Here is a 20,587-nt window from a genome sequence, read left to right as displayed (position 1 = left end):
AAAAGAAACTGGTAAGGGGTGGGATTACTCTAGCTTAGAGAACAGCATATGCTAACACATAGTGGCAAGGAAAGAGTATATCTTATTTAGGAAGTACCCACTAAGGGTAAAGTTTGAGGAGCCTCACTGTGAGGAGCAGGAAGGAAGAGGGTAAGAGGGAGCTACATCTGTAAAAGCCTCTGAAGCAGGAAATAGTTTGTTGTGTTTCAGGAGCTGAAATCAGACCAAAGTGCCCAGAGCTTAGTGACAGGAGGGAGAGTGGTGAGGTTGGAGAGGTGGGGAGAAGTCCAGGAGTGGAGAGCTTCATAGACTGTGGTGAGGAGTTTAAATTTCATTCGAAAAGTGATGAGGAACAGTTGAAGGGCATTAGTTTAAAAGATGAGTGCTATGGTCAACTTCGCATTTTAGGAAGATCCCTGTTGGCAATGTTAAAGAGGACAAATTAGAAGAACTAGGCAGGAGTCAAGGAGAACTGTCAGGGAGCTATCTTGAGAGAAGAAAGAAAAAAAGTGAAGTCACTCAGTCGTGTCCGACTCTTTGCAACCCCATGGACTGTAGCCTACCACGCTCCTCCATCCATGGGATTTTCCAGGCAAGAGTACTTGAGTGAGTTGCCATTTCCTTCTCCAGAGCATCTTCCCGACCCAGGGATTAGGAACCCGGGTCTCCCGCATTGTAGGCAGACGCTTTACTGTCTGAGCCACCAGGGAAGTCCTGTTGAGAGGAGAGCTGATAGAAAGTCACATCTCATCACAGTGAGATGGGAGAGAGACAGACAGACTTGAAAGAGGTCTAAGAGGTGACTTATTCTCAGGGAGACAATCATAAGATTTCAGATTTGGGCAGCTTGTTAGATGGGTACAAAAGACAGATGGGGAGAATGATGAAAAATAATGTGCTTAATAATGTACATTTTGTGATTCAGATGACTTGGAGACATCCGTGTAATGTTAATATGGATCTGGAAGGTGGGACCAAGGCCTGATGTAAAATTATCCATACGTTCTTATGGTCTTGGTGGGGGTGAGGTCACCTAAGGATAGTGTATGATCCTTAACCTGTTTAGTGTCCCAGGATCCTTTGCAGTCACTAAAACGGTGGACCTCTGTCCCAGGAGACTCTGCATCCACCAACGAAATTTTACTAATTTGCATGGCATTTTTTTCTATCTCCTGAGGACCGTGCATGGAAGACCTATGTCAATGGTTATGAAATTTTAAAGCTAAAGAAAGTCTTAAACATCTCACTGAAAACACTCACAATTTCTATCTGCAGAGATTAGAAACAATCCACATTTTATAGCCTGAGAACCACTGCCCTAGAGTCCACAGGCCTCAAGTTAAGAATCCTGCCTCACCGTGACTCACCTGGTCAGAGAATCACAAGAGAAAAAGATCAACTTGGGTAGTTTCTTCCTTCTTCTCTACCCTCTTCCCTCCTTCTCTCTTCCTTTCTCTCTCCACTCCTCTCTCTATTAATCCAGGGAGCTATTCTGAAAGTTGTCAATTTAGCAATAAGCACAACAGTCCAGAATTTTAGCTCTTATGGAGTCCTTCCTCTGATTATTGAAGACAACAATTATATAAATAATTAAAATATATAGTATGTCAAATGAGTTATAAATGTTTTGAGGAAAAACAAAACAGGGAAGGGGAATAGAGACCACAGTGGGTGAGCGTATGGTTCTGCCATTTTACTAGGGTGATCAAGAGAAGGAGCACTGAGAGCGTAACGTTTGACCAGAGACCTGAAGCAGATGAAAGAGTGAGCAATGCAGATTCATGAAATAAGAGTTTCAGGTTGGAAGGAAGAGCAACTCCAGAGTTGGCTGTGTTTCTGGCCCGGAATTGTAGAACATTATGCCAAGGAGGTACAGATTGTATAGTGTCTTGGTAGAGTTGGGGACTCATTGCAGGGTTTTGAGAGAGGAGCGGTTGCTGTGTCTTAGTTTGTAGGAGGAATTTACCAGCTTCTTTACCTCCACCTCTTTTACTTGCATTAATACGTGGGTGAGCATGCTAGCCAACTGCCTCCAGAAGCCACCTTGCCTACTGGGGAAGAACAAGAATGTACAACAGATCGACACAAAAGTCTGGGTGATCCAGCGGGAGCACAGTCTGCTGCACAGAGGGACTGGTTATGGATTGAGCAACAACCCTTGCTAGGCTATGGCATGCTCAGAGCAGACCCCAGTGGGTATTCCCACCTGTAGCAGATTCTTTGAGTCCTTACTAGTTCAAAATGAAACAACAACAACAAAAAAAAACTGGTGTAAAATGCAGTGAGAAGAGTCTGAGACAAACCTCTGGAAGTGAAAGGAGATAATGGAATGCCCAGTAAATACTACATTTCAATTTTTACAGGATGGAGAATATGAAGGTGCAGAGCATGATGAATATGTTGATGGTGATGAGAAAAACCAGATGAGAGAAAGAATTGCAAAAAAGTTAAAAAAGGACACAAGTGAGAATGTTAAGACAGCTGGAGAGAGTGAAGTGGAGAAGAAATCAGTTAGCCGCAGGTGAGTCAAGCAGTTGAAATATCAGAGTTTCTGTCTTTTATACTTCATTTAAAATTAAGATTGAGTCCTCTATTCAACTTACTTTCTAAAATATTATTTTCATAATGTTTGATATATATACCAGTAGCCCACTCAGAGGCCTAAAAGAAAATAGACCAATTTTATTTACATCAATGGTCGTAAAAGTAAAATTCTGCTTTATTTCTCTTTGATCTCTTCTTTAAAAACCTCTAAGTATTTTTTTTATATTTGAGCTATTATTAATATATTAATATATATAGCTATATAAATATTAGCTATATGTGGAAGACTGTATTTGTTTAAAACAAACAAGAGAAGTCAAGTCATTATACAGAACAAAAAGATGTCCTCAGATTTAGAAGAGTAAAATTTGTCAAAAATGGCTAAGAAGGGTGTAGGCCTGAAAATACTCTTAAATATTTTTTCAAGTCTGATTTATACTGTCTACCCCTCCTAATATTGGTGGTATCATAAAATAAATCTCAGCATATGTCTCATTTTAAAGACTTGTTGAATTTTGTGACTCAACATTTTATTCTCCTGAAATTCAGCTTAATTGAAAAGCTCTCCTTTATAATTCTGTTATTACAACTTTGTTACACATATAAAATAATATAGCTTTAAAAAATGGTAGTGTTTGTTTTCTTTGAATGACCTACAATTAGAGGTAAGATAGGTATAACTCCGTATAAGCAACATTCTTTTATTCTATTATGTTTCTCAACCTCATACAGAAAAACTAAAAAAGCATTTTCATATTACCATCACTTAGATCTCTAAATTTTTTCTTTATGTAACCAGAAAAGTACTTCTCCAGAAATTTCCACTGATAGTATAACCTTTTGCATTCAGAAATGGCACTAGAAGTTGTCTTTAAATATCTTTTTCTGGCAACATTCACCTGATGCTCAAGTAATAATTGTTGAATAATTTAATGTAGTTGATTAACTTTGGGCCACTATTGGATGAAGATTTTAGTGATCATATAAGTGTGGAGTTGAGGAGCCTCTTATCAGATCGAACTCTTAGTTAGATCATGAATATAATCAAGAATACCTCATTTCTCTCTCTTACTCAGGAGATGCATTTCCTGATTTTTTAGTTCATTTCAGTCCAGTCACCCAGTCATGTCCAACTCATTGCAACCCCATAGCCTGCAGCACGGTAGGCTTCTCTATCCATCACCAACTCCTAGAGCTTGCTCAAATTCATGTCCATCAAGTCAGTGATGCCATCCAACCATCTCATCCTCTCATCCCCTTCTCCTCCCACCTTCAGTCTTTCCCAGCATCAGGGTCTTTTCCAGTGAGTCAGTTCTCTGCATTAGTGGCTTAAGTACTAGAGCTCCAACTTCAGCATCAGTCCTTCCAATGAATATTCAGGACCTGTTTCCTTTAGGACCGACTGGTTTGATCTCCTTGCAGTCCAAGGACTCTCAAGAGTCTTCTGCAACACCACAGTTGAAAAGCATCAGTTCTTTGATGCTCAGCTTTCTTTCTGGTCCAACTCTCACATCCAACATGACCACTGGAAAAACCACACCTTTGACTCGACAGACCTTTTTTGGTAAAGTAATGTCTCTGCTTTTTAGTATGCTCTCTAGATTGTTCATAGCTTTTCTTCCAAGGAGCAAGCATCTTTTAATTTCATGGCTTCAATCACCATCTGCAGTGATTTTGGAGCTCAAGAAAATAAAGTCTTTCATTATTTCCATTGCTTCCCCATCTATTTGCCTTGAAGTGATGGGACCGTATGCCATGATCTTTGTTTTTTGAATGTTGAGATTTAAGCCAGCTTTTTCACTCTCCTCTTTCACTTTCATCAAGAGATTCTTTAGTTCCTCTTTACTTTCTGCTATGGCAGAAAGGGTGGTGTCATCTGCATATCTGAGAATATTGATATTTCTCCCAGCAGTCTTGATTCCAGCTTGTGCTTCATCCAGCCCAGCATTTCTCATGATGTACTCTGCATATAAGTTAAATAAGCAGGGTGACAATATACCGCCTTGACGTACTTGTTTCCCAATTTGGAACAAGTCCATTGTTCCATGTCCGGTTCTAACTGTTGCTTCTTGATCGGCATACAGATTTCTCAGGAGTCAGGTAAGGTGGTCTGGTACCCATATCTCTTTAAGAATTTTCCACAGTTTATTGTGATCCACACAGTCAAAAGCTTTAGCATAGTCAATGATGCAAAAGTAGATGTTTTTCTGGAACTCTCTTGCTTTTTCTGTGATCCAGCAGATGTTCACAATTTGATCTCTGGTTACTCTGCCTTTTCTAAATCCAACTTGAACATCTGCAAATTCTCAGTTCACATACTGTTGAAGCCTAGCTTGGAGAACTTTGAGCTTTACTTTGCCAGCATGTGAGATGAGTGCAATTGTGCAGTAGTTGGAGCATTCTTTGGCATTGCCTTTCTTTGGGATTGGAATGAAAACTGACCTTTTCCAGTCCTGTGGCAATTTTCCAAATTTGCTGGCATATTGAATGCAGCACTTTCACAGCCTCATCTTTTAGGATTTGAAATAGATCAACTGGAATTCCATCACCTTCGCTAGCTTTGTTCGGAGTGATATTTCCTAAGGCCCACTTGACTTCACACTCCAGGATGTCTGGCTCTAGGTGAGTGATCACACCATCGTGATTATCTGGGTCATGAAGATCTTTTTTGCGTAGTTCTTCTATATATTCTTGCCACCTTTTCTTAATATCTTCTGCTTCTGTTAGGTCTATCCCATTTCTGTCCTTTATTGAGCCCATCTTTGCATGAAATGTTCCCTTGGTATCTCTCATTTTCTTGAAGAAATCTCTAGTCTTTCCCATTCTATTGTTTTCCTCTATTTCTTTGCATTGATCACTCAGGAAGGCTGTCTTATCTCTCCCTGCTGTTCATTGGAACTCCGCATTCAGATGGGTGTATCTTTCCTTTTCTCTTTCGCCTTTCCCTTTTCTTCTCAGCTATTTGTAGGGCCTTCTCAGACAACCATTTTGCCTTCTTGCATTTCTTTTTCTTAGGGAGGTTTTGATCACGGCCTCCTGTACAGTGTTATGAACCTCCATCCATAGTTCTTTAGGCACTCTGTTTATGAATCTATTTCTCACTTCTACTGTAAGGGATTTGATTTAGGTCATACCTGAATAGTCTAGTGGTTTTCCCTACTTTCTTCAATTTAAGTCTGAATTTTGCAATTTAAACCTGATTTCTAAAAGATTAGCTTTCTAATATGACAAAAAATACATTTTGAGTTTTTAATAGGTGAACCAAATATTTGTCATGTGTAAGTGCTTTTTAAGTCCTCAACTCTGTCTTGTTGGCCTTAATACAACTTTAAATACTTACATACCCTGTAATTAATATAACTTAAAGTTTAACAAAGCTGAATTTTCTACAAGAATAAATAAAACTTATTTGGTAAAACTTGCCATAGTAAATACAAAACATGTATTTATAACTGTTCTTCTCTTTCCCCAAGTTTTCAGTATTCACATCCTCCTTTCTCCCTCCTTTATCCTCCCTCTTGTACCCTACAAAGAGAAATGAAAGAAAAATAAGGAGGTCAGGACAAAGTACAGAATTTCAAAGAGAAAATACAGTTTTTCTCTCTTGTCTAGAAATGTCCATGATTGTCTCATGACCACTTATTTTGAGTGGAAATAAATTTCAAAATCATTAGAGGTTTTGGTCAGCTATACCAGCTTCGCTATAGTTTGTCTCAAGTTAAATTTTATGTTAAAAGAAAAAGAAACTTCTAAGAGTCTTTAAAAATTGTAATGTGGTTAAAAAATGGATAATTGTATTTATTAACAAAAGAAAATCACTGCTCAGCCTAAGTTAAATTGTAGGGGCTATAGATAGTTGCCAACCCTGTAGGATGTCAATGTGAAACCATTATCTATTAAAAAATCAATTCTTTTTTTTTTTTTTTTCCGATGTTGAACATCTTTTTATGTGCCTGTTGGCTATCTATATGTCTTTCCATGTTTCACTTAAAGGATGCCTATATGTGCATTCAGATAGGTAACTATGTTTTTTATTTCTTTTTCACTTTTAAAAAGTTACTTAGGAAAATGCTTTAAAAAAAAAAAAAAGGAAAAGGAAAAAAATTATACACAGTCCTTGCAGTTAAAAAAATAATAAATGAAAAATTCTGCCCCTGCTCTTCCATGCCAGAGGTAGTAATCTTTTTTTTTGTTTTGTTTTGTTTTGTTTTTTTAATTTTATTTATTTATTTATTTATTTTTATTAGTTGGAGGCTAATTACTTCACAACATTTCAGTGGGTTTTGTCATACATTGATATGAATCAGCCATAGATTTACACGTATTCCCCATCCCAATCCCCCCTCCCACCTCCCTCTCCACCCGATTCCTCTGGATCTTCCCAGTGCACCAGGCCCGAGCACTTGTCTCATGCATCCCACCTGGGCTGGTGATCTGTTTCACCATAGATAATATACATGCTGTTCTTTCAAAACATCCCACCCTCACCTTCTCCCACAGAGTTCAAAAGGATTAATCTCAAAAATATACAAGCAACTCCTGCAGCTCAATTCCAGAAAAATAAATGACCCAATCAAAAAATGGGCCAAAGAACTAAACAGACATTTCTCCAAAGAAGACATACAGATGGCTAACAAACACATGAAAAGATGCTCAACATCACTCATTATTAGAGAAATGCAAATCAAAACCACAATGAGGTACCATTACACGGCAGTCAGGATGGCTGCTATCCAAAAGTCTACAAGCAATAAATGCTGGAGAGGGTGTGGAGAAAAGGGAACCCTCTTACACTGTTGGGAATGCAAACTAATACAGCCGCTATGGAAAACAGTGTGGAGATTTCTTAAAAAACTGGAAGTAGAACTGCCATATGACCCAGCAATCCCACTTCTGGGCATACACACTGAGGAAATCAGATCTGAAAGAGACACGTGCACCCCAATGTTCATCGCAGCACTGTTTATAATAGCCAGGACATGGAAGCAACCTAGATGCCCATCAGCAGATGAATGGATAAGGAAGCTGTGGTACATATACACCATGGAATATTACTCAGCCATTAAAAAGAATTCATTTGAACCAGTTCTAATGAGATGGATGAAACTGGAGCCCCTTATACAGAGTGAAGTAAGCCAGAAAGATAAAGAACATTACAGCATACTAACACATATATATGGAATTTAGAAAGATGGTAACGATAACCCTATATGCAAAACAGAAAAAGAGACACAGAAATAAAAAATCAATTCTTTTGGTATATACAAACTTTTCACCTGGATATGTTTGAAGTACTCTGTTATCCTTCAGTTGTTTTCTGATTTGAGCGGTATGATCAAGGACTAGACTAGCCTTGATCAACTTTTTATGCTAGAGCCGTTCAAAGTGTGATTTTACTGAAAATTTGTGGTAAAGAAACATCTGGAATCTGTTAAAGCTGTTTATCACTTTGGATGGTAAACCTACAAGCATGTTTCTTGAGTACTTAATATTTAAGTTGGGGAATGATATTTCACAATATAACTTTTAGCAGATTTACAGAGTGGAATATTTTCCTAATTGTTCCATTGAAAAATACTTAGGGGTTCAAGAGGGAAAAAAATCCAAAGCTCTTCTTACCTCCTCTCCTTTCTTTTCTTTCATGTACTTATTCTGACTTGAGGATCTGTGTCTCTCGCTTCCTTCCTTTTCTCAGTGTATAGTGTCAGTCTTTCTTATCCAGTCCGCTTTCTCTAGCCTCTGCCTTGACTCCTGAATGCTGCTGAGCAGAACCAGACAGCCAGGGGCAAGTCCAGCCTCAGCTCTGCCTCCAGTGCATCCTCATTACCCCGCCCCTGGTGCTCCCCTTCAACCTCGGGTTCACGCTCTCTCATCAGATCCCCTGGCTTTCCGCTCTGTGAAACAGGAGTACCTTCTTTAACTTTTCCCTGTTTATTCAGATCAATTCTTATCTCCTCCTCTTCTACTGTAAAGGTGGGAATCCCTCTACCCATTGAAAATGATTCCATCCTCCTTCCTTTGTTATTAGTTTTCTCTCTCCCTCTTGCCTTTCCTTCAACTTGTGGATAGACTTAAGGAGTGGAAAAAAGAAAACCACTTTATTTTATTTCCTGTCCCCACCATCTTAGTTTCCATATATTTCTAAATACACATCATTCAGCTTTTCCTTAGTCACTCTCCTGAAACTGCTCTTCCTAAGGTCATGTATTTGACACATCTAGTGACTACTTTCCAGTTTTTGTTTTTCCTAGTGTCTCTGTTGTGGAATTTGGCATTTTTTTGCTTTTTCCCTCTTAAAAACCATCCTCCTCACAAACTTGCTGCTTAAATTGTGTTTCACTTGGGATCTTTATAGAAATGCTAAGTTTCAAGCCCCACCTCACACTTTTTGAATCAGAATCTGCATTTTAGTAGAGTCCCCAGGTATGTTCAAGTTTGAGAAGCACTCCTCTGGAATAGTAATTTTTACCACCAGTGCTGCTGGACTAGTTCAAGTTTGTATCATCTTAGCTCCAAGGTCAGCAACTTTCAACTCCCCAGGGTGTTTCCCAGGGTATTCCTATAGCATCTTTCTCATGCTTCTGTGGTAGTTAGTATGACATCAGGTTATTTATATATATATATATATGTATGTATGTATGTATACATATTTCTTCTTTGTGTAGCGTTATACTGTTATTTTCTTGAAGGCAGAGATTATATCCATTTATCTGTGGTCAAATATCATAAGTACACAAATATTTTTGTAAATGAATGAACAACAAAAAGGAATGAGTCCTTCATTGACAAATCATTTCTGTAGCTCTTGTAAGTGACTTACTTGTATTTATCACATGAGATTTATTGGTTTGCCTTCTGTGCATTGCCTAGAGTGAATTCCTTCAGAGATCATCTTATTTATCTTTAGGTCCTCTGAGTCTTATGTAATAAGTGTATGGTAATTAGTCATTAAAGTTTATGTAATGAGTGGGTGAATAAATGAATGAATGCATTTGTGATTCATTAGGGGAGTGGTTTTCACCTCCTGACTCCACATTAGATTCACTAGAAAAATGTTAAAAAGAACAACTATTGATACCCAGATCCCACTTCCAAAGATTCTGAATGATTTAGTCTAAAGTGAAGTCTAGGCATATCCTTTTTTAACATTTTAACTTTCAATTTAAATATAATATACATACAGAATTTATCTTTATGAACTATATTTCATAATGCACATATTGCTGAATTTTTACAAACCAAATACACCCCTTCTATACCCATCACCCAGTTCAAGAAACAAAATTGCCTTTACCCACAGGTCTCCCTCTTGCCCTATTCTGGTTATTTCTTCCTTTATCCCCTAACAGTAACTACTCTTCTAACTCCTAAGAATATAATATTAATTTAGGGCAATAATACTTTGTAAAATCTGTCCATATATTCTAGTGTGCAGTTAGGGTTAAGAACCCTAATCCCCACCAAGCACTAGACTTGAAAAAAAAAAAAAGTTGCATCACCTCCAAGTCTTTTTTGCAGTCTGACAGAGACAAGATATTAATATCAATGGAACTCAATTTAATCTCTGAAAAAGTTAAAGGGTCAGTATAGTGGGAAGTCATTTTAGAAGAAACAGAATGATACTAAGTTTTCCTAATATTTTTCAAAGTGTGTGCTGTTAAAAACCCAAATCAGTATCTCAATCTTTTCCATATATTTGAATCACCTGAGGACAGCCTCCCCCACCCCCCGCCTCAGTCAAGACAATCAAAATGTTTGGGCCCTGAGAAGTTTTAGACAGCACAGGTTGTTCTGATGTGCACTCAGGGTTAACTGAAAGGCTTTGCTGCTTGTCTTCTGGAAAGTCCTGTTTTAAAACTTTTTCTAAAGAATCCCTTTGTTGCCTGTAGGTGGAGCTCAGCTGCTGCAAGTTAATCACATAAACCAAGCTGAGTTGTCTGCTCTACTTTTTTGCATATGTGTATAGATTTATAATAAATGGCTAAACAGTAAAATCAGATGTAACAAGCAGACTGGATAGTCAGAAATCAGTGGTTTGTTTTGCTGATTACAGTCATCATGGAAAGCTTGTCTTTTATTGTGTAATTTCTATGATCTCTAATTTTATTGTGATTACTCTTACTTCTGTATTATTTTCATCAAATTAAAATATAAATCAAAGAAATCTTGACACATACCCTGAAACCGCCATCTTTAGTTTCTGTAGTAGTTGTTCAAGATTAACTGGAGTAATGTTAGTTTTGGTGTTTGCACAGGTTCTCGTTTGGTCAGCTATGTTATGTCACATTAAGTCAAATGTGGCACTATTCCTTTTCTATAAAACAGTTCTCTTATTTGGTAAAGTCAGGTTAATTTGTGTTCTATTCATAAGCTTTGTTAGTTGACTGAATATGAACTATCTTATCTGAGAGTATCAAAAATTTAGATATAAATATTGAAGTTGAGTTTGAAACCTAATGAGTTGAACTTTAAATTATGAAACAAGGGATAATATAGTCACAAATACCTCCTTTGGCCTGGGTGAACACCCAAATGAGCTGTTGCTGATTTTAGCCTTACACAGTAAGTCTCCTTTTGTTGAATTTGAAATATGTGACCACATTTTCTTATGGAACGTTGAATACTTTTATTTCCTCAATATTTCTAGCCTTCTGAAAAACATTAAGAAGTTTTTCCTGAGCCTTAGGGAATTTTCTGAGTCTTAATATACTTTGTATTCTGTTTCTCTTACTTTATGATCAAACTTGAAGAAGTACATAGCTGTCTTCAGTACATAAATTTAGTTTACTTTAGCGAATTCAAAAAGATAGTATCATATTTAAGTTTCAAAAATTTAAAAGATAGTGCACATTTTAAAATGATAGTACAAAATTTAAAAGATAGTACAGTAACAAAGATTGAAGTCCAGAGACATTCTAACCATCCTATGTAAATCATTAAAATCATGATCTCTAAGAAGTCCCCCTGCTGATCTTCTCAGAACTTTTACAAGCAAGTAATGAAATTAACCAGTTAGAGCATTTCTGCTTCTTTTCACCTTCTGTTTGCCCAAGATATTGTACTGAAGCAGAGAGTGAAAAAAAGAAAAGAAAGAAATGTAAGATCTGTATACTGGATAAGTGGTCTCTTAAAATTTGCAAGTGTTATTTCTTTGGTATGGAGTAGTAGTGGTTTAAATACAGTATTTTCAGAAAATATTTGGGTTTAACATCAGATGTTAAGTTTTGGAGCAGTCTGGTAGCAGCTAGTTTGCATACTAACTTTTACTAGAACTTGACTTTTCTTTTTTATATGTTCTTTCTTAATCTATCCTTCTATTCTCTTATTGTTAGTTACTGTGCAAGAACTGCTATATGCCAGACAGTGCCAGGCCCCAGGAACATGAAAACAAAGGAGAAACGGTTTCTGCCCACAAATGTTCACAACTGTAGCATAAGAGTAAAAATTATAAACAATTAATTACAATTCAGTATGGCATGTGCTCTAATGGAAGTACATGTGAAATATTATAGATGTTAAGTAGGCAATGTATATTTCAGGAAAAGATTAAAATACCAGGTTTAAAAAGGATTGAATGTATAATTGCCTTTTTTTGTAAATCAAGAATAATCAAATACAGCAATCTCGTAAGTTCCACCCAAATGCTAGTATGATAGGCCATTTTTTGGAACCACTGTCTAAAAGAAATAACATTTTACCATTGTCAAATCATCTCAATTAGTGTTGTATAATCTCCTTATGTAGACTAGATGGTTTATCATATTGTCTTTACCTGTCATTTTTAAAATTATGAAATAGAAGCTATACCATCATTTGACTTTTCTGGTGAGCTTCCATTTTTCTTCTTTTTGGGTATTTATAGCAAGAATTTGGATAAAACTGTTTCTTGGGCAGTTTGAAATAAAATACCACTTTAAAAATGCCCAGTTAGTTTATTGATAACCTTAATCCATATCCAAGGAATCACTTTCAAAATAAAACCAAAAAAGTCCTTGAACTTCAGTTATACACTTCAGAAATATAACCACCCTACCATTTTTACAGTTAGGTTTTGTATGACAGAAAGAAAACAGTGAAATGTACATATTGGGGTAGAGTCTCCTGTCAAAATAGAGAAGAAGTAATCGCATCTCTTTAGAATGTATTGATTTGTATTACCCTTGAGAGTTATATTCTGTTGATCTTGTGGTATCAATTGTTTATAGGCAGTGGAATTATACATTTGAAATGCAGCATTGAGATTATGTGCAGGAAAACATTCAAGTTATCTAGCATTTGAGGAAATGTTCAGTGTAGTCACACTGAAGCATTTTTAAACATTCATTGCTTTCCTACCTTCCTTATCAGGACTTTGTGAATTCACCTGTAAATGAAGTTGGCAAGAGTAGTTTGGTTAAATACAGAAGAGAATAGCCACCCGAGATGCCAAGTTCTTGTTTAGCACAGAGTTAAAAGCACATGCAGTTACACAAGGACTTGAGGAAGATTTATAGTTATTAATTATTTTATTCACTCCGACTTCAGCCTTTCTCTCTGTTCCCTTCTCAAACCATTCAGGGTGTGTTACCACTTTCAGATATCACTTAGCTTTAATACTTTGAGTTCTTCCTTAGTCTAGGCGCTGTGCTTGGTCCCAGGATGCTCAGATTAGAAAGGCTCAGCCCCTTCTCAAGCTGCTTAGTTTCTAGGAAAGGGAGACAATTAGATAAGCCAATAAGAGCTGTGAAGTTTTCACAGCCAGAGATTTGTTCTCTTATTCCACAAGTGTTTATTGTTCTACAGCGTGACCAGGCAATAAATTTTGCCAAGTCAGTTTATTTCTCTAACTTAATCCTGAAAACAATGCTGCAAGTAACATTATGATTTTCATTTTACAAAGAAAAAAAAAAATGTATTTAAAGAGGTTAAGTGACTTGTGGCCAAAAAGTGGCAAAACCTGTACCTGAACCTGCAGTGGTTTGCTACCTTTATGGAGCTTAGAAAGGGGTTGGCTAGGGTTGACTCATGTGTGTCCAGCTGAATTGTATCTCATGTGGTATGTTTCTGGCAAAGTGGTAACATTGTTTTAGGAATATGTATTACTCTGTATAAATGTAGGGAGTGGATTAGAGCAAGGAGACTGAAGCAGAAAGGCAAATTAGTGGATTAATACATTAGTGCAAGGGAAAGGTAGTAAGAGGCTAATTAAGATAGTATCTGTGGGGATAGATACAAGAGACATTAAGGAGGTAACAGATTGGATGTAGGAGACTTGGAGGAAAAAGATATATTCCAGATGACTGTTTCCTGGCTTGGATAATTGGCTAAGTAGTGTGATAAGAATTGAGACAGGAATCCTGGATGTTCCTATTGCTTCTCTCCTGTTAGTCCTTTCTGTTATACATTGATGTCTCAACACATAAACATATATACTGAATTGTTCCTTACTTAATTGCTCCCCCTGGTGGCTCAGACGGTAAAGAATCTGTCTGCCTGCAGGAGACCCAGATTCGATCTCTGGGTCTAGAAGATCCCCTGGAGAAGGGCACAGCAACCCACCCCAGTATTCTTGCCTGGTGAATTCCATGGACAGGGGAGCCTTGTGGGCTATAGTCCATAGGGTCGCAAAGAATTGGACACGAATGAAGCAACTTTCAGTTTCACCTTTTAAGTCAGTTGCAGAGCCAAAGAAGACTTAGCAACCGAACAAAAATAAGTCAGTTTAGGTTAGGTTGTGCTGTAGTAACAAACAATTCCCAAATCTCACTGGTTTAAAATTAATGTTTATTTCTTGCTCTAGCTACATCCTGGTGGGATCTGTACATCTGCTCCATTATCATTTTCATTCAGGGATAGAGGATGAAGGAACAGCCTCTTTCTGAGAAGCATGGTAGAGGGAAAAGAGTGACAATGAATCGTATGCTAGTTCTTAATCTTCTACCTAGAAGTGGCATAGATCACTTCACCATTTTATTAGCCAGAGCAAGTGATAGAGCCAAGCCTGATGTCCACATGGTGAAGTGTCAACCTTTCACCTAGTGCTTAGAAACAGTAACACAATCTGCTACAGCCTCTGTGCTTTATCCAGGAATTGCTATAAACACCTGTGTCTGTGTAATAAACTTATCCATCCTCCTGGCAGAAGAGACAAAAATAGACATCAGTTCAGTCGCTCAGTTGTATCCGACTCTTTGCGATCCCATGGACTGCAGCATGCCAGGCTTCCCTGTCCACCAACTAACTCCCTGAGCTTGCTCAAACTCATGTCCATTGAGTCTTGGTGATGCCATCCAACCATCTCATCCTCTGTTGTCCTCTTCTCTTCTTACCTTCAATCTTTCCCAGCATCAGGGTGTTTTCCACTGAGTTGGCTCTTTGCATCAGGTGGCCTAAGTATTGGAGCTTTAGCATCAGTCCTTCCAGTGAGTACTCAGGGTTGGTTTCCCTTAGGATTGACTTGGTTTGATCTTCTTGCTGTCCAAGGGACTCGCAAGAGTCTTCTCCCTCACCACAATACGAAAGCATTAATTCTTCGGTACTCCACCTTCTTTATGGTCCAACTCATATTCGTACATGACCACTGGTAAAACCATAGCTTTGACTATATGGACCTTTGTTGGCAAAGTGATGTTTTTGCTTTTTAGTAGGCTGTCTAGGTGTGTTATAGATTTCTATTAAGTGTGGCAGATCCTAAGTCTAACTGATAGTTTAAGACTGTTTCTTCCTGGGCTGTGAGTAGGCCAGATTCTCTAAGGTGGAAATGTGGGAAGGGAGGAAATGAATAGCTGCTTTATTATTTCAGATAGTTTTATTAGTTGGTTTTCTCGTTGTTCCTGGAAGAGAATCATCTCAATCAATAACACTCAACATGTCCATCCCTCCTCTTACTTTTTGGCAAATCATCTTGCTCCATATTTCATTACAGAAACAGAAGTAATGGGAGAACTTTCTCATTTTCCCACCATGAAATCTAGTTATCTACATATGAATTCATCTTCTAGCAAAGTCAACCCCCCACTCTCTTCTCTGGTCCTCACTTTCTTACACTTATTACCAAGCTGTTAGCCACCTTACTCTTGTTGCTTACTTCACACCTTGCATATTATCCTTCTTGCTGTTCTACAGACACACAAAGCTCATTCGTCTTTGAAGCCTCTGTACTTGGGGTTGCCTCAGCCTGAAACTTTCTTCTCTGAGATATTCTTAGTAACCATTCCTCCTCTTAGTAGCCATTCAATTCCTTATTTAAGTGTCATCTTGTCAGAGAGGCTACCACACTGCTTAAATAATTGCCTCCATCCCTACTGACGGCACATACCCAAATGACCTGGGGACAAAGTTTTAAACTTTGGTTGATTTTTACAAAATGCATATGCTAGGACCTTGGAGAAGGCAATGGCACCCGACTCCAGTACTCTTGTTTGGAAAATCCCATGGACGGAGGAGCCTGGTAGCCTGCAGTCTATGGGGTCGCGAAGAGTCCAACACAACTGAGCAGCTTCACTTTTACTTTTCACTTTCATGCATTGGAGAAGGAAATGGCAACCCACTCCAGTGTTCTTGCCTGGAGAATCCCAGGGATGGGGGATCCTGGTGGGCTGCTGTCTATGGGACACAACTGAAGCGACTTAGCAGTACCAGGACCTTGGAGAAGGAAATAGCAACCCACTAGAGTATTCTTGCCTGGGAAGTCCCATGGACAGAGGAGCTATAGTCCTCATGAGTATAGTCCACGAGGTCACAAAAGAGTCGGACACAACTTAGCAACTAAACAACAAGAAGTGCTAGGACCTACTCCCCTCAAGAAAGCAAACAGAAAAACAAAATTCGTTCAGTAGGTCTAGTATGATTTGCTCACAGTTTTTGAAGCTAGTTAATTAGTGATGAAAATACACATTACTTAATGTTATTGCAATGTTGGGAGCATCAGGGAATAAAATTAAACAAGTTTAAAAAGCAAGTTTGGAACTAACTTATCTGTCCTTTACAGGCTCAGATTTTGTAGAAGACAATGGTTACTCTACTCCAGGGAGTTAGAGGGTTTCTTCTCCCCACCAAAGTCACTTTTTCTACAAGTTCTACAATTTTAAGTAGTGTTTCATCAGCATTAATCTTCTAAGCAAGTGGATTTTGTTCTATTTTGTTAGCCTTATTGAATCTTAGCCTTTATTTAAGCTTGTCTTTTTAAGAGTAGACATGATATAAAGTCTTCAGTAAAGACCTACTTTGAAGAAGAATCTCACAGAATTCACTACAGTTCTTTCCTACCTTTTTGCCAGTTTTGATATGTTAGAAAAATTTGACCTCTCCTCCTTCCTTAGTTTTTATTATTTAGATATTGCTATACCATCTGTGTCAGTTTGTTCAATGTAAGCGTGCGTTTATATTGATTTCAATGTGTGTTCTATATACATGCACCTATGTGAGTGTTGAGGGCTTTCCTGGTGGCTGAGATGGTAAAGAATCTGCCTGCAATGCAGGAGACCCGGGTTCGATCCTTGGGTTGGAAAGATCTCTTGGAGAACGGAATGGCAACCCACTCCAGTATTCTTAACTGGAGAATTCCTTGAACAGAGGAGCCTAGCAGGCTTATAGTCCATGGGATTGCAAAGAGTTGGACACGACTGAGCAACTAACGCTTTCACTTTCATGTGAGTGTTAAACCTTAAATAGGTTTCCCAGTATTACTTTGAAGTATAGCTTTAGTGGCTTAATGTGAGATTTTTAATGTCATTTTCTATTTGATTTATTTTTCAGTAAGTCAATAAATATAGTAAGCCTGTTTCTTCCAGGGCTGTGAATAGGGTAGGTCCTTGCAGGTTGGGATATAGACAGGAAGGAAGTGAATATAAGCCTATCTTCTACTTCATTTTTTTGTTAAAGGTTCTTACTACATTTTTCTGGTATCACTAATTGAAAATTTTGTAATGTCAGCACAGTTTGCTTTCCATTTTAAAATTTATATTGTTGATTTAGCTGTTTCTTTAAAGATTTATCTTGTTTAAACAGTCTCAAGTTTATTGTATGATAATGGATAGGATTCTGTTCCTACTGAAAAGTACTTTTCTTATGGTCAAAGGCAGTTATTAATCGGCATGCAAGCTTAAGTATTAAATCCTTTCTTTTTAATTTGTGTTTTCAATTTGTTCTAGAAATTCATTAGATCAAAGGTATATATGTACTCAACAGATAGGAAGTTAGATTTGTTCTTTGCTGTATATTTGATTTTCTTGATCCTAAGAAAATGTTTTCTTAACTTCAAAAGTTATATAATGACTTCCTGCCAATTTCTTTTTCCTTTTAGATAAGCATTTACTTTTTTATCAATGATTTTATTAATCATTACAGATTAATAGAAAATTTCTGGATGTGCTTATTTGTTCGCAGTATTGACAGTAACTTGAAATGTCTTAAAGTCGGACTTTATGTAAGGGAGTTAAAAAGAAAAACCCTTGGCTGGACTTCAAAGAGTTCAGAAAGATACTCATGTAGGCCTCATACAAAGACTTGAGTGTTACAGTCTCTATTTTATATCCTTGCTGGTCTTTGGTAAGATTCAGTTTTAGATGCAATTTGTATGTACTTGGCTAGTCATGTAGAAGAAAAGATCTGTGGCTGACCTGTGAAAGCATATTTCATGTGATAGAAGGTGAGAATGTCTAATCCTGATGCTGCTGGAGAATAGCCCAGAATTTGAAGGCCAGGATAACATTGCAGAGTTATCACCAGTATTAATTATTTGCCTTTATGCTCATCATTATACTCTTAGGTAGGATTTACCAGTGTCCTAATAGAGTTTTAAAAATTAGGATTTTTTTTTTTATTGTTTTACGTGATACTGTATGGTATGCAATGAATTTTGTAACAAAATGTGTTTACGTTTTAGTAGATATTTAAGTCTTCGCTCACAATTTTTGTAGTAAATTAGTGATAAAAATGTTACTTAATGCTTTCCTATGTATTGAAAGTATAGAGGAATAAAGGTAAAAAGATTAAAAACAGGTTTAAATATAGATTATTTGTCTTTTTCAATGTTAGGCTCAGATGTTTGCAGAAGACAGTGGTTACTGTAGAGAGACAAAGTGAGAAGAGCCTTTCTCCCAGCCCAGCTCACCTTGTTTCTCAGCTGAGCCACTGAACAGCAACAGTTTGCACTAGGGAGAAAGAGACATAACACCCGCTATAGTACTTAAACACAGCCTTCAACAAAAGTCAAACACCGCGGACTTGGCCTCCAGAGTGGGGCTGCAGTCTAAGGACGGTTCAGTGCAGCATCACTGCTTTGGGTGTTTGGTGCTAGGGCCATAAAATGGAGAAATGTCAGAATTACCTTAATGCATGGAGTTTAAGTAATCGCCTTTTACTACGTGTAAAAGCTCCTACTAACTCAAGGTACTTTTCATAAAATACTGATAAATGACTGCTCCACCAAAAAAAGCACATAAGGCATATTTGCGTATGAGAAGATTAATTTGTTTGTTCTTTTTAAAAGTTTTTAAAGTAACATTTTAAGAATGTTTGTAATGTATGTATTTTTGAGTTACTCTTTTTTATTTATAGCACTATAACTGTTGAAGTTTAACATAGATGAACACCTGGCATCTAAACTGGGTTAAAACAAAGTGCAAACAATTAAAACAACTATAGAGCTATAAATCTAATATGGAATGAGATTATGCCAAAGGGATTTACCTCATCTGGGCCCTGTAATGTTGAAAAACTCCCAGTTTCTAGGTAGCACAATTGCCTGGCCTTAGTATATTATTGCATGCTACAACATTACTTTTCTGCTACACATTAGTCAATTTCTGCTTAAGTCAACATTTTGTTATTGTTGTTAGATTTCCATTTTTTTATTCTTAGGACAGAAAGAAATTCATAAATCAAGCTACAATACCTTGAACTAGAAGGGATACTTAATTAAGCATATTCTGTTGACCAAATCTAGAGCATTGCATACCTATTCAATCTTAAAGAGGAAGAAATAAATGGCTAAAGGGCAGAGAGAGATTGATGGGACAGAATATAGAGCCCAGAAATAGATTCATACAAATATAGTTTTCTGATTTCTGACAAAAGTACAAAGACAATTTGATCGAGAGATGGTAGTCTTTTCAACAAATGGTAATAGAATAGAGTTCGATATGCTCCAAAAGTGAATCTTGACACATACACACATTTAAATAGGAATTAACTCAAAATGAATCATAAGACTAAATGTAAATCTTCTAAGCTTCTGAAAGAAAACAAAGGAGAAAAACCCATATGAACTTGGATTTGATAATAAGTTTTTAAGATACAAAAAACATGAAATACACTAATAAATGTCAATACTTTGGCTCTGCAGAAAATGCTATTAAGGGTGTAAAAAGACAAGCCATAGACTGGGAAGCAATATTTCCAAATTACATTTCTGATAAAAAACGTTAAAAGAACTCTTAAAACTCAACAATAAGAAAACAAAGCAATTTAAGAAATGGACAAAAGATCTGAACAGAATTCACCAAAAATATATGAGGCAAAAATGTATGAAAATGTATAGTATGTACATCCTTGCTGAGATGGACAACTATTGTAACTGAAAAAGAATTTGAAATTTTCTGTTTTGTTACTTCGCATTTTAGTATACAGTGAATAAGGAGCTAGAAGAAAACAAAGAGTACAGCTTATTTGTTTTGAAATCTGGAACTTTACTTCTACTGACAAGGAACCTAGAGCTTAGATTTTAATGCTGGCTCTTATTTTTGTATTTTACAGTAAATGTTGATGTTGCCCACCTAACCACTAGAGCAGAGTTGTATTGCAAAGAGAGAAGGAAAAGAATGGTGAAGCTAGAGAGTTTTCCAGTCTTCCCTCAATTGTATTTGCAAAGTTTATCTTACTCAGAATTACTCTCCCAAGTAAGGACAATCTAAGATTTAAACACAGATGTGTTTAACTCAACTGCCATATTATACCTCCCCTGAAATGAGGCATAAAGAATGAGCTATTAGAATGATGGATCTTGTAGATGTTCTTACAAGGGTATAGGTGAGAGTTTGCTGTTCTGATAAATATGGAAATG

The 20,587-nt window shown here is 37.1% G+C and overlaps 1 protein-coding gene across 3 annotated transcripts in view; it reads left to right on the top strand.

Annotated features, from left to right (window-relative positions):
• CWC27 (CWC27 spliceosome associated cyclophilin) overlaps positions 1-20,587 on the top strand; it is a 242,323-nt gene that overhangs the window by 45,661 nt on the left and 176,075 nt on the right. For all 3 annotated transcript variants that reach the window (XR_009690553.1, XM_061129697.1, XM_061129696.1), the window contains exon 10: positions 2,364-2,521. Coding sequence is in view for 2 of the 3 variants with exons in the window: in XM_061129697.1 (XP_060985680.1) it covers positions 2,364-2,521 (158 nt within the window). In the remaining variant the exon portion in view is untranslated. The remainder of the gene's footprint in view (positions 1-2,363; positions 2,522-20,587) is intronic.

Source organism: Dama dama, chromosome 25 (genome assembly GCF_033118175.1).
Source record: "Dama dama isolate Ldn47 chromosome 25, ASM3311817v1, whole genome shotgun sequence".
In the NCBI taxonomy this organism is placed as follows: domain Eukaryota; kingdom Metazoa; phylum Chordata; class Mammalia; order Artiodactyla; family Cervidae; genus Dama; species Dama dama.
The sequence above is the reverse complement of the archived record's forward strand: the minus strand, read 5'-3'. Positions and strand labels throughout refer to the sequence as shown.